The sequence below is a fragment of the Meleagris gallopavo genome, chromosome 22 (genome assembly GCF_000146605.3).
Source record: "Meleagris gallopavo isolate NT-WF06-2002-E0010 breed Aviagen turkey brand Nicholas breeding stock chromosome 22, Turkey_5.1, whole genome shotgun sequence".
NCBI classification, from domain to species: domain Eukaryota; kingdom Metazoa; phylum Chordata; class Aves; order Galliformes; family Phasianidae; genus Meleagris; species Meleagris gallopavo.
Window position 1 is genome coordinate 6590730 of NC_015032.2, and position 16209 is coordinate 6606938.

General features: G+C 41.2%; 1 protein-coding gene across 6 annotated transcripts; it reads right to left on the minus strand.

The window, feature by feature from the left end:
* Positions 1–4443: 4443 nt before the first annotated feature.
* On the minus strand, positions 4444–16136 carry YTHDF1 (YTH N6-methyladenosine RNA binding protein 1). 6 transcript variants are annotated; one of them, XM_019622223.1, is made up of 4 exons: positions 16029–16136; positions 14552–14631; positions 10045–11648; positions 4444–5952 (listed from the first exon to the last, which is right to left on the minus strand). In XM_019622223.1, the coding sequence occupies exon 3, from the start codon at positions 11628–11630 to the stop codon at positions 10074–10076; it is 1557 nt and encodes a 518-aa protein (XP_019477768.1). In that variant the 5' UTR covers positions 11631–11648; positions 14552–14631; positions 16029–16136; the 3' UTR covers positions 4444–5952; positions 10045–10073. The 6 variants fall into 6 exon arrangements, with proteins under 6 accessions (XP_019477768.1, XP_003212083.2, XP_010720716.1 ...); XM_003212035.2 differs by having other exon boundaries at positions 10122–11648; positions 16029–16135; XM_010722414.1 differs by lacking the exon at positions 16029–16136 and adding an exon at positions 15969–15996 and having other exon boundaries at positions 10122–11648.
* Positions 16137–16209: the final 73 nt, after the last annotated feature.

Sequence of the window (16209 nt, forward strand, 5' to 3'; positions counted from 1 at the left end):
GGAGCGGCTGGGCCAGGCGGGAACCCGCGGTAAGAGAGGGAGAGATTCGGCAGCGTTAACGCCAAGGAACAAGGCTGCAGAGTGCGGGGTTAACTAAGCCGCACGCTCACGAGGAAGCAACGCCGAAATATAAAGGAATAAAATAAGGGGGGAGAAAAGGGGCGGAGCATGCGAGCATTGGGAATCGGGGTGCTGCTTGGCTGCGTACTTTGCTTAGGAGCTCCCACAGCTCCTCCAGAAAAGGTTCCCCTCTTCCCAGCGCAGCGACCAAGTAGTGGTGAGCCCAGCTCAGAGCCTTGCGCTGCCAAAATCCCATTGCGAAACTCTGCCTCCTCGAAGGCTGCTGTTTCCCAGCCGAACTCAGGTGCAGACCCCAGGGACAAGAAAGCTTTTGGCATCATGACAGGAAAAGATCTAGAAGTGCTGTAGGAAGTTCCATTCCAATTAGCTTCACATCAATGGTGGGGTAAGCATTACAAAGCATTTAAAAGATCAAATGCGAAAGCACAGCTTGAGTAATGGGGACCGAGGTGGTTTCAGCTAGGAACATTTGTGGTTAATCTGATGGAGCTCTTTGAGGCTGTAACTGCTGCAGCAGTCAAAGCCGAGGAAACAGGCAGAGCACAATTACGCTTACAGCACGCAGTGGACAAGGCTTTGCAAAAGAAGCTAATGACTGAGATTGGGAGTCCGAGGATAAGTGGATGTGCCGTGGCTTTATGCTCTGGAAATTGCCCAGAAACAAAAGATACGAGCAGGAAGGTAATAATGGAAAACTTCTATGTCAGAAGGAAACTGTTCCTGCGATGCAGTGGTACAGCCAGCTCGTCTGGAGCAGAACAAAAGGCAGCAAGGTGAGACAGAGAGTTCCCCGGGGCAAGGAGCTGCAATTTGCTTCTGAACATCATGTTCCACGGTGCCTCCTGCACCAAACAAACAACTCTCCTTTTTCTTAACCGAGCTGCTGGAGCTCTGCTTTTTGTATTCTCTCCCTTATTTTTTCGACAAAACCTTTTGGAACAAGCAGTGCCAGTGGCACACACAGGCCCACGTAAGGGGATGGAACAGCTGCCTGGCTGTAGTTATGGGATTCATGGGAAGCTGCAGTGAGGGCTCCATGGGATGGTGCTCAGCAGGTGTTACACACGTTCCTCTCCATGCATTCTGAAACCCCACACATAACGGGAACCTGGGCAATGCCAGGCAGGAGGACCTCATTTTGCAGCTGTTTGGTGAGATTTGGAACCGGGCACAAATTCCAGGCAAACACCACCGGAGCACATCTACCATCCCAGGGCTTTGTAACCTGGGAGCAAAGACAGAACTGCTTTCTCCACGCCTGCCTGAAGGAGTCAGCGCTGCCTTCACGTTCTGAGGAACGCTTTCACTGCTCACTGGAGGGGACCGACCAGGTTGGAGAATGCATTTCTCGTTACCAACAAGGTGAGGTTGCAGCGCAGGGCCGTGCCAAGGTGTGTCAGCTCAGGTATGCAGCGGTGTCTTCTCGTTCACGTGAAGAAAAAGCCAGCATTATTTCTTAATTGTCCTTCTCTTCCAGGCATACAGCTGTGCGTATACATGTGTGAGACATAGAACATACACCTTGTGTGCATATGAGTGCACATTTGGGAAAAAAAAAAGAAAAAGAAAAAGAAAAAGAAAAAGAAAAAGAAAAAGAAAAAGAAAAAGAAAAAGAAAAAGAAAAAGAAAAAGAAAAAGAAAAAAACCAACAACTAAAACCCCGTGTTTTGATACCTGGCTCATAAAATCTCTCTTCTTCCCCACCTCGTATTCACTCACCATGGGCAGATTACGTTTCCCATAGGAACTCATTACTGCTGCTCTTTCCTTAGCATCAGGAAATCTTTTGGAGCTCTTGTTACTCTTGGATGGTAAAAATCGCTTATTGGTTCTTCTGAATTACCCCTCCCACCATCCTTATTTCAGATCAGAATTGACCTTTTTAGAAAGCACCTTTTGGACCAGAAAATCCCACCGTGCTTCCAACCATCATCACGATCCCTTTGGTATCTCATAACCTAACAATGTCCCATTAAGTGTGGTCCTACTGGCAATTTCTTCCCTCACAGCACTCCTCACACAGCCCCAGTGCACTCTGCAGGCTGCCAGCCCTCTTCCCCGCTCCATATCGGGTCAACTACGGAAAAGAACCCAACATCTAAACTGTCCAACCTTCACAAAGAACATTCCCAAGGATCTGTGATAGCAGTGCTTTCTTCCCCACCCCGTAGCACTTTGCACCTCTTTCACATTTCACCTCGTTACCGAAGCCACAGCAAACGCCGTGTCCTAAAGATGGAGCAGAAGAGCGTTTGGTGAGAACTTTACCAACTGTCTGTTGTCATGGCAACTTCCCAGGTAAAAATAATTCCTTGAATATAACTTATAAACAGACAGATGGCATAAATCCGCCCACACGCTCCAAGCTGAAGCAGTCACTAAGAGGCAGTGCGTGTATCAGCTCTATGAGGTCCTGGGAGTGTTTCCTCCAATGCACCAGGTCATCCTCATAGTGCTCATGACTCACCTACGGAGCTTGGGCCAAAGGAGCAGGGATGCTACAGAAAGCACTGCGGATGTACAGAAGCCACATCAGCACACCTCCACGTGGGGCTTCCCGAGGGATCACCAAACATGCTCCAAAATCCCCCACAAAATACAGAAGCGGATCCAGTAGCACAGCACGAAAGCACGGACCTCACAGACCTCAGGGTCCCCCTGGCCCATGGCACACAGTTCAGCACTTTGGTTTGACTCCCTCATGTCTAAAAACAGGCTGAATAAGAGCTGCTATTTCTCAGGACTGCGGATGGGGCAGGCTGCTGACAAGGTGCTTGCCATAGGAAAGCACGGCCTCATTCACCCTTTTTCTTGGGCAGCATCACAAACTCTAATTACAAACATGCCCTTTCCCCAAAACAGCACAGCTTTCTCCTCCAAGGAGCAGATGCAGCCACAAAAAGGCACGCATTCTTCCAAGTGAAACTGGGTGTTCAACCTAACGAATTCAGAGTAACCGAGGGACATGGAAACAGAGCAGTAGGGCAGAACAGCTCCTGTTTCCTATCTCGGCATTGCTTCGTTGTTGCATTTATCTGTTCTAAGTTTCCTTCCCTCCTCTCAACTACTTTTCCCACCAGATCCACAAGAGAACAGCAGTAACATTACAGAGGTTGTTTTACTCTCATCAAAGCTTTTAAAAATGCTCCTCTCTCCTGCAATCTGATGTCTCCCCTACCTGAATAAACTGGCAATTACGAAAATGGGAGAGCAAAGCCAGGCTTTTCACAAAGCCTGTGTTCTCCAGCGTACTGACATTAAGCACAAAAGCAAGTTTCTTTGGAAATACCACTTGGTTTAGAGAAAGAACAATTCAAACCTATGGTATTATTCTAGAACAGACACCAGACAAATGCTTTCCCCACCTCACAGTGCCATTTGTACACACACATAAAGCTACGTCTCTTTAAAGCTGAAAAGAGAGTTGATTGAAAATGAGTATGACTACCAGCCTGCATTTCAGCCCTCCTAGCACTGCACATGGCACTACTAAAGGGATCATTTTCCCATTGTGGAATGCTTTCTCCCTGCTTTAACTCAGCTGTTGCTGTACAACGTGGCTACAAAACACTGCAATGCCTGTAAGGGGAACCTCTGCATGCTGAACTTTTTCTGCTGCTCGTAAAGCCAGAGAACAGGCTGAGATGCATTGCAACTTTCCTTAACAATACAGCCAAATCAGGTGGAAATTACAGCTCTCTCTCTGGTAGAAAATATTTACGTTGTCTCCAGTTAAATCACAGCAAATAAAACTTTCCAGATCTAAAATAAAAAAAAAATAAATCAAAGTTGTGTAACTGAGTTTTCTCTTCAGGGCCAGAACAGAGCTGAACTCTTCTCAGCTCTACACTCAGCAGTTGTAAACTCCTGTTTCAACCAGAAGCTAACAGCACATCCTTTTCCTAATGTTGTAAAATGCACTATTGCTTTACAAAGCCTATTAAAAAATCCAGTCAAATTGCAAAAATGAGAGTGGCAAAACACAGCTTGTCGCTGCAGAGGGAACAGCCGGGAGCACTTTACCCCTCTTTGAAAGGTTCTTTTCTCCTCCCATTGCCCCACGTCCACAGGACTGAAGGCTGTAGGGCAACTTCCAATTCTAAGCTACAGCTTCAGAAAGGAAAGCACAAATGACAACGACTGTGTGCGCAAACTTCCTTGGGATGGAAGCACTCAGATCAGCTGCAGCGTCCTCTGCAGAGCCCTGTGAAACCGCTCAGCAAACAGCAAGCATGCCAACAGCCAACCTGTCACAGCCAGAACACCTCTCACATTCAGTGCAATTCATAAGGTTGCATAATGGAAAGGTGGTAGCATAGGAACAGAAATGACAGTACGGAAAAAACGAAAATGACATCAAGCTTGCTAAATATGTATTGTTTATTAAGGCTTGTATTCTCCTAGAGGAAAAAGTTAATCCGATGCTGTCCATTACTCCTTACAGGCAGTAACAGTCCAGAGACAGTTATATGTTCTAAATACAAGTCTAAATGATACAGATTAAACTTTATTTAAATTGGAGGTCCTTTTGGAGTAAATAGTATTCAGAAGATACTTGCTTTCTAATATAGTAAAAGATCCTCTACAATAAACACGTGCAGATTCAGTGTGCTAGAGCAGCGGACATGAGCACCATTTCCATGCTTAATTGGAACTCCAGTTGGTGACAGGCTCTCTGACAGTCCCCTCACTCCACAAAAACATGACAGCAAATTCATTTTTCTTAAAACAGGTTTTTTTACTCATCCAACAGAAAGAAATTAGACATACACACTGTCAATTTTAAACATCTGAGGCATAATCCATCATATTATCCATACTATTAGTTCCTACGTTATTAAAGCTCAGCATTATTGGTATAAAAACTTTAAATGGCATTGGGATTTGGGGGGGGGGGAGGGAGGAATGGAAGGAGGATTAAAAATGATCTGCAATTAACTAATAACACCTGAAGCTGAAACAGGTTTAAACACGTCGTCCAAAACCCCTGCAATGTTGATAGCATCACATTATTATTTAATTATCAAGCTACAAAAACCATAAAGCAGAATTATGGCTGAGAGAAAGCATCGCGCTCACCCCCGGCAGGATATGGTAGAACAAATGCACACTGAAGCACTGCTTAACAGAATGTGGAAGGGAAATCTTTTCCAGAGAAACAATTCCACTGACAAATTTGATTTGCTACCAGACAGAAAAAAACCCAACGGTGGTGCGTTGCAATTTCAGAAGTGTAATCTTACAGATAAATAAGGAGGCACAGCAGCTGCACAAACTGATCTCAAACCCCATCGTTCTCATCTCTAAATTCTGAAGTGCAGTTATCTTCAAAAGGTTTTTAAATGGCAGAAAGAAAAAAAAATAATAATAAATCAATGCGTGGTTTCTTACGTTTGCCATGAAGAAACGGGGATTGGGAAGAGGAGAAAGGAAGATCTGTCATGTATTCTCCATGATTCTCTGTATCTGGCTAGGAACAGAATCTGTGCCAAAATAAAGTCTTTGGGAAGCACTGACACTTTAGTATGCTCATGTATAGGTCCCACATTAGGTTAATAGAACTGTTTACCAACTTAAAAAAATAAAAAGAGCCACACCTTTATTAATGATTTCTACAGAATTTTACATAGAAAAAGATACAAATTAATGCAGATCCACTTGGGCAAAAATAAACTACAAAGATGCAACAACTTAATTTCCCCTGCACGAGAAGATATACTGGAGCTGAAAGCTTTAGTTGGTCCTGATGCCAGGATACAGCACCAGAATACTTCAATTCTGTTTCTCAGTCGAATTTAATATCAGTTCTAGTATATATATATATCAAACTGTATATGCATATCCTTATTGTTTGTTTCGATTCTGACGTTCCTGTAAAGAGAAGAGAGTTAAAAACAGTTAAAGATTTTAGTCAGATGAACGAGCAAAAGCATTTTTAGTAGTATTACAGCACTGATGTGATCCCAGACAACAATTCTATGCTTTGATATAAGGAAAAAAAAAAAGCTGCTATATTTTATACTACCTGGCAAAGCAATGATTTGCTAAGAACTTAATACTAATGTACATCTTCAAATGGAACAGCTGAGTAAATACCTCACAGTCACCCCAAACTGGTAGCATATGAAGGCTACAGTAAGGAAGGGATGCAATACCATCATTCCCAATTGGAATAGGGATCTGTAACACTCTGCTTTCTGGATTACATCAGCTACTGCTGCAGCAGCACAGTCTTGAACAGGAACTGCACTTCAAGGCTGCTACTTTTATTTCATACCAATTAGAAATACACTATAAAGTATTTTGTACTTAACAGAACAAAACTTTTCACTTTTATCTTAAGTCAAATATATCAGCCCAGCATGTCAGGCTCAAAGTGTTGCTTTACTGAATCTTGTGAATGCTGATCACACAGTGAGCCACTGACCACTGCCAAGAGAATCACTATTTAAAGGATCCGAGGTAAACAGAAGCTGCATGGTTGACCGCCCTTCCAAGGAGAGAAAGTGTAGATGTGGTACTTTGGGATGCAGCTTAGCAGACAATATTGGTGGTAGGGGGATGGCTGAATATCACTGACACCTTACAATACGTATTTGCTGAAAAGAAGAAATAAGCTTGTCGATTCAAGAGCTTTCTGAGATGTAACTCCTCTGCAGTTTCAGTGCCACCAAGGTGCAGACCTTGGAATCACAGACTCACAACACAGAGCAGAGGTGAGCACACAACACTGGGGCCACAGAGTTAAATACAGATCTGCAAAGCTGAACTGCAGACGTTTTACAGTAGAACTCTCTTTCTGTCCTACCACAAGCTGCAAATGAAAATACAAAAACCTGCAACAAGTTGCTTTTCTTTACAAGCCCCTTATTTTCATTTTCAAGATTCTCTCACATGCATTGCAGCTTCACGTTTTAAGAGCTGATCATAAAATTTGCTCTCTCTGTGGGCACATTCATGCTGCAGCAGATTTTGGAACCGAGAAAAGCAGTGGGCAGGAGAATTTCCATACCACTTGCTCTTTGGCTTACTCCTTTCCCAGGTCTGGATCATTACATTAGGCCAAGAAAAGGCTTGTAACTATGGCATATCAGAAGCTGGATTTATATGCCAGCATGAAGAAATCAACCATTAGTTGATGAAGGAAACACTGGCTAGAAAGATGTTAACATTAAAAAGAAGTTGAATGCTAGTGGCTTGCATCAAATAGATTACATGACATCATTCTTTCCCCTACTAAACACGTGTATAAGTGAAATAAAAGCATTCAAGCTCTCCATGAATGATTTCTAACGAATTCCAGCCTTTTGTAATCATGACAGTGATGGAGGCAAGATTTGTGATAAGAAATGTTACTGCTCAACAGAGTACAATGTATTAAAAGAAAAAAAACCACCACCACATCAACTTGAAATCCAATTTTGATGCTACATATGCAAATAACCATTCAAAAAAGTATTTAAGTTACCTTGACCAGCAATATTCTTGGAAAATTGTCATAGGAAATCCTGCCAAGAAACTCTCTTAGTAATCAGCTACACTTCTCATGTTCATTTATACAAGAGTGAGAAAAGAAATTAACTTTCCAGACGATTTTATAGAACACATCCTGATGAGCAGCACCTTTCTTTTCACACCCTCACTGTTGATCTGCTTTATTTCTCCAGCACTACCACCTTCCTCTGTGCACCCTGATTTTCTGAGCACTGTGCTATTTTCTAACCCATCCAGGGGAATCGAAGAAACGTTAAGCTTCAAACTTTATTTTCTGCATGTGTCAGACAAGCCAGAGCCTTGGTTTTAAATGAGGCAAAAAAAAAAAAGACATTACTATTTTGAAAAACCAATCCTGTTCTAGAAACGGTGACCTAAGCAAGCATATCATATTAACGCTTGAACTGAAAGTGCAAAATAGCTGTGTGTATGAAAATAACACCAAGTGGGGTCAGCTCAATAGGAACATCAGCACACTGAGCTACTTCAAAGCAAAGGAAGCTCAGCGCTCAGCAAGCTGCCATCTGAACCTCCTCAGGCAACTGAGCTAACAGTTCAGAAAGGCTGGATGCAGATCACTTTCACTGCTTGATGCAAATACGCACCAACTGGTTCAGATTCCCCAGCACTCCCACTCCTCACACACATTATTCTCCCCTCCAGCCTTGGTAACAAGTCGCAGGGAGACTCAGCATGAAAAACAAAACTAATCTCCTCCCTAGACTGCAAGCAGTTGACTTTTTGACTTGCTATAGAGAAGTTTGCACAGCAGATTGAGGGATGTCGTTCTCCCCCCTTATTCCACCCTCATGAGACTCCACACGCAGCACGGTGTTCAGCTGTGCAACACCCAGCACAAGAGGCATGGACCTGTCAGAGCAGCTCCAGAGGAGGGTCACAGGGATGATCAGAGGGCTGGGGCACCTCCCCTAGGAAGATAGGTTGAGAGTTGGAGTTGTTCAGACTGGAGAAGGTCAGGATCTAGAGAATACAGGAAAGCTGGCGAGGGACTCCTGGTCAGGGAACGTAGGGACAGGACAGAGGGTAGCTGATTTTTTAAATAAAAGATTTGTATTACATATAGGAAAAGAAATTGTTTACTATGAGAGTGGTGGGGCATTGGAACAAGCTGCCCAGAGAAGCTGCAGATGCCCCCTGCTCAGAAGTGCTCGTGGTCAAGCTGGACAGGACTTTGAGTAATGTGATCTAGTGGAAGGTGTCCTGCCATGGGACACGGGGTTGAAACCAGGTGATCTTTAAAGGAACCTTCCAACTCCAATCATTCTGTGATTATTCAGGATTCCATCCCACACATGAAAACAGCTCTCCTCAAGATATAGGTTGCATTAAATACTGAATTGCCAATCATCTACTGAACGAATGAAATGTTGAGATAATGACTTGTAGGTTTTGGTTTGCGAAATCCCGCAGAGAGCGCAGAACAAAAACTTGCCATCCCTGCTGTGTTGAAGTATGCCACATATGTCATATCAGATGGTTAGAAAAAGTTGAGCTGGAAGTTCTTAAGACACTGATCTTTTCTCTCACAAGATAAGGGTACATTCTAAGAAGACAGGTTAAAGCAATTTTATCTTAATTCTTAAATGTCAGTAAAGCCATTAAAACAGCAACTTCAATTTCACCATCACCAAACCTTGTTTTAAAAACATTTAAAAGCAAGCGGAGGCTGCACTAAACCAGCCTGCTCAATAAGTGCTTTAATTAAACACTATTCAAAAAGATGTGTATAAAACACTATTGATAAGGCAACTTAAGTGTTACCTAAGTGATAATTACACATCCCACCACCTGGCATTGTGTCAGTACATGACTTCCAGGCTGCCTAACTAGAGAAAGGTATTCTTGAAACTGAGGTCGTGGGACAGATGACTCTTGGGGCCATGAAAAGGTACATAAAAAGGTACATAAAACATTCATCATGCTTTCCCAGTTACTGCCCCAGTTTCTCACGCATCCTCACTCAAGACTTTTCAAGAATTAAAAACATACTAGATCTGAGAACCATTTGCCTTTATTTACCCAAGTAATAACATACATGGGGATTCAGCAGCAGAAACAATCTTCCTAGCACTATTCCATATTCCAGCAATGTTATATAGCTCCTTTTCCAAAGATTTAACTGAACAAGTAGGATCAATCTTCCTGCTCTTAAAGGTAAAATACAAATTCCAAATGCCAACACAGGTATCAATTTTGATAGACAAGTTCCAGTCTAACAGTGCTTAAACACCTCATATTTATGAAGCAAAATGCTTATGGGGCAACTCTAAAATAGAAACGTGTTTCTAATCTATTAACTACTTTAAGATACTACAAAGACCTGGACATAACCTCCTTTACCTGTGCCAGTGCTTAAGCTTTTGCTTTGAAACATATTTGCTACGAAATTACGTAACATAAATAAGCATCAGTTGAGATGTATTAAAAACATTTTTAATTCCTACTTACATTTTTGCCATTATAGCAGCCTTCACATTTCATTTTCCCCATATCTGTGTATAAAATAAATTTTTTAATAAGTTTACCTTCCGCACCACCTCCTCCTCTTCTTGGCGCTTTTCATAATGAGAAAAGTCATCAAAGATGGAGGTCGTGTGCTTGTAAGTAGCAATAATTTTAAGCACTTGTTTTGCTTTTTCTAAGGGCACCTCCTGTGTATCACGGGAGTTTGTAACAGGTTTGTTGTCATTGTTCTCCAGCCTGATGTGTCGGAGCTGGTTGTTGGGCACATCCTTCACAAAGATCCACTTGACATCAAATTTCCCCTTCCACTTGTCCTGAGACCAGACACCTGCACTGGTGCCATAGTCCACAGGTGATTTCATCTCTGCAACTCCACAGAAGTGTCCACTGCCATTGACACTGAATAGCAAGTAGACCGGGCCCTTACTATTCATGGACCGAAAAGCACTGTCCAGGCGTTTGTTGCCATGCTCCGTACTACACCAAATAGAATACTTAATGGAACGATGAATATCATCCTCAGAATAGCTCTTTATTATGAACACACGTCCATTTTTAAGGTTCCATTCAAAATCTTTAGGATTATAGCTGTGAGCAGCTTTCAGTTTTTCAAGAACAGGATGGGACTCACCACTTGGAACAGGGTTAGGCTGGGTGCTGCCAGCTGAATTGCTGTCGTTACCAGTTCCTCCACTTTGGCCAAAAGCTGCATTTCTGTTGCGAGGAGCGATCCAGCGATTTTGGGGCGGCTGCTGAGGGCTCTGATACTGTGGTTGAGTCAATGGAGGAGGCTGAGCTGGAACAGGCTGAACTATTTGTTGCTGTGGCTGTGGAACAGACTGAGGAGAAGGTATCTGCTGGGGAGCAGGGACTTTCGCCACAGGACCCTTATTGTCCCAAGTGCCTATGTCCATATTATGCTTTATAGGAGGAGGCGGCAATGCTCCTCCAATCACAGGTCCAGTTTTTGTTTTCATTTTAGGCTGTGGTTTTGCAGGTTTGCTAGCTATAGCAGCCCAAGAAGTCGGTTTAGATACTGGCAAGTTTACATTTGAGCCACCGTTACCAGAGAGGGCACCTGTCATCCCAGCACTGTTAACAACGGAACCTACTGTTTTCACAGCCGACGTTGTAACATCTCCACCAATCTTAAGTCCAACCATTCCCTGTTCAATACTGTTCATTCCAGGAGCTTTATTTAATGTATCATTATGAAATCCTGTTTGTCCATCCACGATGGTACCTCCCAATGAACTAGGTGGATAGCTGTAACTGCTCCCATACGCTGAACTTTGAGTCTGCTGTCCTTGGGATCCACTTGTTCCCCAAGCTGAGAAGGCAGGATTTTCAGGGAAAAAGTTAAACCGGTGTTGATAGATATTATTTCCCAGACCCCCAGGCTGTCCAAAAACAGCATCGTGCATAAAATGATGATCTCCATTACTGAGCTGTCCATAGGTGGTGAGATATGGGATAGGAGGATCTCCTCCTGTAGACCATGGCGCTTCACTGAGGGAGTAGGGAAACCCAATAGATGGTGGATAATAACTTGACAGATAAGGATCAGTCATTGATGGATAGCTACTGTTCTGTTAAAGAAAAAAGAAAAGTAACTTCAGATATACAAAATTTTGTATATAAATAGCCACAGTGCTACATAGAATCACTACATCACCAAACAGAAAAGAACAACAGGGATAAGGCAATTCATTTCTAATTTCTAAGCCTAAGGATAATTAGTATATCTTAACTATCATGAACTTGCAGGTGAAATGCTTTAATAAGACAGCAAACAGTAATATGAACACAGACCTCATTACGGGATTGTTTTCAAGAGCCAACAGATCTTAACAAGCAAAACATACCTGAGGTGGTAAAACATACCATAAAGGCTACTGCTTTCAGATAGGAGCACAGTAAGTCACATATTAAGAAACGTGTCAAGTCTGGAATAAGACAATCCAGTCACTAGAAACTGAAATTAAGTTGACTGATGTGCTAGAGAGAAGTACATAGACATGATACATGCCAGGAAACAAAGCAGTCTGTGACAAATCCTATTCAATTGCTTCTCAAAGTCTCTTCCTCCCTCAGCAGTAAAGCTACAAATGTTCAAGAGCATCTACAGCTGTCCTTCCAAACAGAACATCTTTTTCACTCCATGAAATAAAAGACTGACCTGTCATAAACCAGCAAATCCGTCTCTGAAATTCTAGTTTTAATTTTCTTACTCCCTCTAAACTGTTTTTCAGACCAGGTTGAGAAGCCTTTTCTTCCCCTTCAATCTTCTACAGATGCATTATTTTGAAACATTCAATGTCTTTCTCACATTCAATAATGCAAAAGAATAAATATAGAATGTTATAAAATGAGATTTTTTTATTCTTTAAATAAGCATGAAACCTAAATATCAGAGAGATTCCATAAAGATAGTCTAAATGTAATTAGCAGCAAGGAGGAAGGAAGGTCAACATCTCCTGTTAATGAGTTGAACAGTAGTTACCCTTTCCTTACTCACAGAGAAAGGTGATTTTCAGAATAGGAAGTAAAATTCCTTTCAAACTACAAGATCCCAATCCTGAACAAAAGCCAACAAAACAGCACTGGAACTTTAGTCATTTTTCCAAGCATAAGATTGTTTCTTAGCTTATTCAGAACATGAAGCAAAATGACTCCCTGCTGAAGATGAGCATTAATATCTAATTGATAAGTTACAGTCACTTTTATTACCTGTTTTTCAGTTTATTCTCTTCCATAGGATCAAAATTAATATTCTTTCCACATAAAGAATGACACCATAAAATGCCACCAAGTCTTACATTCCCCACCACAACCACTACTGAGATTTCAGCAGCCTAAATTCAACGTCACTGATTCCAAAAACATCACTGCTGCCAATGCCTTCACACACAAATTCTATCACCAAGATGTGTACTACCTACTTTCCTATGAGAAGATCCTTCAAAATGGATGAAATTCCCTAAGCTTTCCAAGCCAAATGAATCTATATTTAGTGTAGAAAAATTTTTTTTTCCTGGGAGACTCCAAATCAAGATTAATGTCAATGCATTATTTCTTAAATTGTTAACATAGGAAAAACATAAAAACAAACACTGGCAAAAAGGAGGGGAGAACAGCTCTTGTGAGATACTTATCTTTGCATACTCCACACATAAATATTTTGTTAAGACTGAGAAGAAGTAATCTAGAAAAAGCTGTTTTGTTCTGCAATATTTCTGCTAAGGGATTCTAGACAATTTCTGAGACTCACCTCCTGTAGCCACGGTCTGTAAGTTTCAGCAAGGATTCTAACACTATTAAGGAAAGTTTCAGCAAGCATCTTTACAAAGCATTCAATCTATTTTGCCTGGCATCATGCCAGAGCATGTAAGAGAAACCCTGTCAGAGATCCTTCACCATAACAGCAGTCACATTCATTTCAACAAATTTATCCTTGGCTGTTTCTTTCTTTTTTTTTTTTTAAACTAACTACTGCATTAATTAGGGAGGGAATCCTTTCTCCAAGCAGTACGAAATCAGAGTCCTCTCACTTTCCACTTAGAACTGTTCAGACCACCTACACAATTATTTCTTGCACCACACCAACTTCTTGTTGCAGCATTAAAAGGTCAATGGAGTTGTGCTTCGGTGTATGTGCTACACTTTTTTTTTTTTTTAAGTCACATAGAGGCTCTTTTGCCAGCAAGCTCAGCAACATCACCAACATTAACAGTGGCATCTATCAGTTTTAGGCTGGACTGCACTTTTTAAAACAAATAATAGATGTATCCCTCCCAAGGCTCTCGAGTTTCTGAACATTTTGTTCACTTTAAAAAGATTGAAAGTTAAGTCAAAAATTACTTCAATTAGAAGATTTTCACGACTACAGTGGTATTTAAGCTCTGGATGGTGACTTAATGTACAGTACAATGAACTGTTTTATTCAGAGTTTGCATTACAGGGTGTTCATTACCTTTAAAACGATATGTTTTGCAGACTTGTGATATTTCAGAGAGGAAAGAAGAGCAATATTTGTTGAAGTGAGAAAAGCAAGCAGGATATCTGATCTTTTCTTAAAAGCAATATCCAAATTTCAACAATATCAACAAACACCTAGGATTACTGAAAAGATGAATTGTGAGACCCCAAAATCAGGAACTCCAGACTCCCACATGCAACTCATCTATCAAAGAACTGCAAGATTAAGCAGTTTGTCACAGTCCAACCATATCAATAGCCTGCAACATGAGGAGCAATCAGCAGACACTACTTAGAGCATTAACATAGTTTTCACTGGTGGCCATCTGGATACACATAGTAATATTAGCTTTGTGAGCACAAGGCTAGTTGTATTATTAAGTAACACAATATACCAGTCATTTCTTTTTCCATGTCTTTAAGGAATTTGCTTCCGCAACACAATCCTACAGAACTGGGTGCCAAAAGCATGCAGAAGATGAAGAAAAAAAAGTGAAAAAACAAACCAACCAACCTGATTTGACTGCCCAGAAAGGTAAGGTTCAAAATCGTTGTCATGAACTGTATCCTTCTGATGTAATGAACCATTTTGTACTACAAAAAAAGAGTTACAAGACATTATGATACGGCTTAGAGTGTTTCAGTAGAGTTCCACTTTATGTCACTTTAGGCAAAGCCACACTTCTTCACAGCATAAAGAATCTTGAAGACATACAGATCACTTTTGTCCTGATTTCGCTTTGTATCACCACTTACAAAATTCAGCTTGAGTAAATTTTTAAAAATCAAGCTTTCATATAAACGAGTGAACACAGAACCCCTGTGAATCATCTCCGAGCCAAAAAATATAGGAGTTCTGTATAAAAAATAAATTAGGAAACATCAGATGTTTGGGTCCATAATTAGAACTCTCAGAAAGTAATTCACAGCTCTCCCAGCATGTGGTGTTTACTGCCTAAGTTAAGTTAGCTACAGTGAAATCAGGTGGGCTTACATTTAATTATAACCAATGACTGCTGTGTGACTTGATATTCTGCCATTTTTAATCAAAATTTAAATCTTTAAAAGTGTGTAAAAGAGATACTTGCCTTACCCAAATGCCTACTTATGAATAAATTCTTATGTGAAATGCAATCAAAATCCATTACTTAAAGCTACACAAAAGCAAAATTTATTGGGTTGCACCAAATGATTTCCTTTGTCATTTTAAATGCTAAGAAAAAAAGCTCAAACACCACACTATGTGATGAGAAAAATACAGCTACTGTTCAGTGAAGTAAAGCCACACAAAACCTAAGTGTTTAGCAAGCAAGTTTGGGGATTTATGAGAATAACTCTGGAAAGATTGTCAATGGAAGCAAAAGGGCGTACACCAATATTGGAAACAGAATCAAACTTTTTGTGAGCAGAGAGCTGGATTTTTAAGGCAGGTTATGATAAATTGGAAAGCATTTGAGCTGAAGGTACTGCTAGTCTCTAAAGCTAAACAATTACACGCTTACATAGTGATCATAGAATCAATCAGTTTCCTGAATGACTGACTGGAATTAGAAATCAGATGGAGTGTGGATGTTGGCATAAAAAGTTTATTATCTCCAGCATTTAATTACTTAAGGAATTTTAAATAATATAATTAACTTTGTAGGTTTACTTATCACAAATCATACCTGTAGAGCCAAGAGCAGTCCAGTAATGGAACTGTATTTGTATAGCAGGAAACGACTATGCAAAGTATGTAGAAATACTTATACAGCAAACAGACACCCTTACAGTTTTTTGTTATTACAAGGAAACGAGGAGATTGTAAACTCCACAGCAGTAAGTAGGATGCACTCAAGATCGGGCAAATAACAGTTGATCCAGCTGTGAAACAAAGCACAACTTCCTTTGTTCCAGATGTTACCCACAGGGGCTGCAAAACCCACAGGTACCTGCACAGCTCATCTCCTACAGGGGCTGCTTCAACAGCAAGATCTCAGCGTGATCCTCACCTTTATTATCCTGTCCTTTCGGTCTCTGGAAAGCCACAGCACACGATCGGGTGCAGGAAAAGACACAAACAAACCGACAAACAAACAAACAAACAGGGAAACAAAGAAGTTGATTTCAGGAAAACGTTCATACCGACACACAGCCGACGGGGAGGGCTGGGGGTCTCGTAGCAAACAGCCG

Coding starts and splice junctions, on each gene's coding strand:
- YTHDF1 (XM_019622222.1), bottom strand. Junction 11,649..14,551: donor TTTCTGGGCAGTCAAATCAG/GTTGGTTGGTTT, acceptor TTTCTTTAACAG/AACAGTAGCTATCCATCAAT.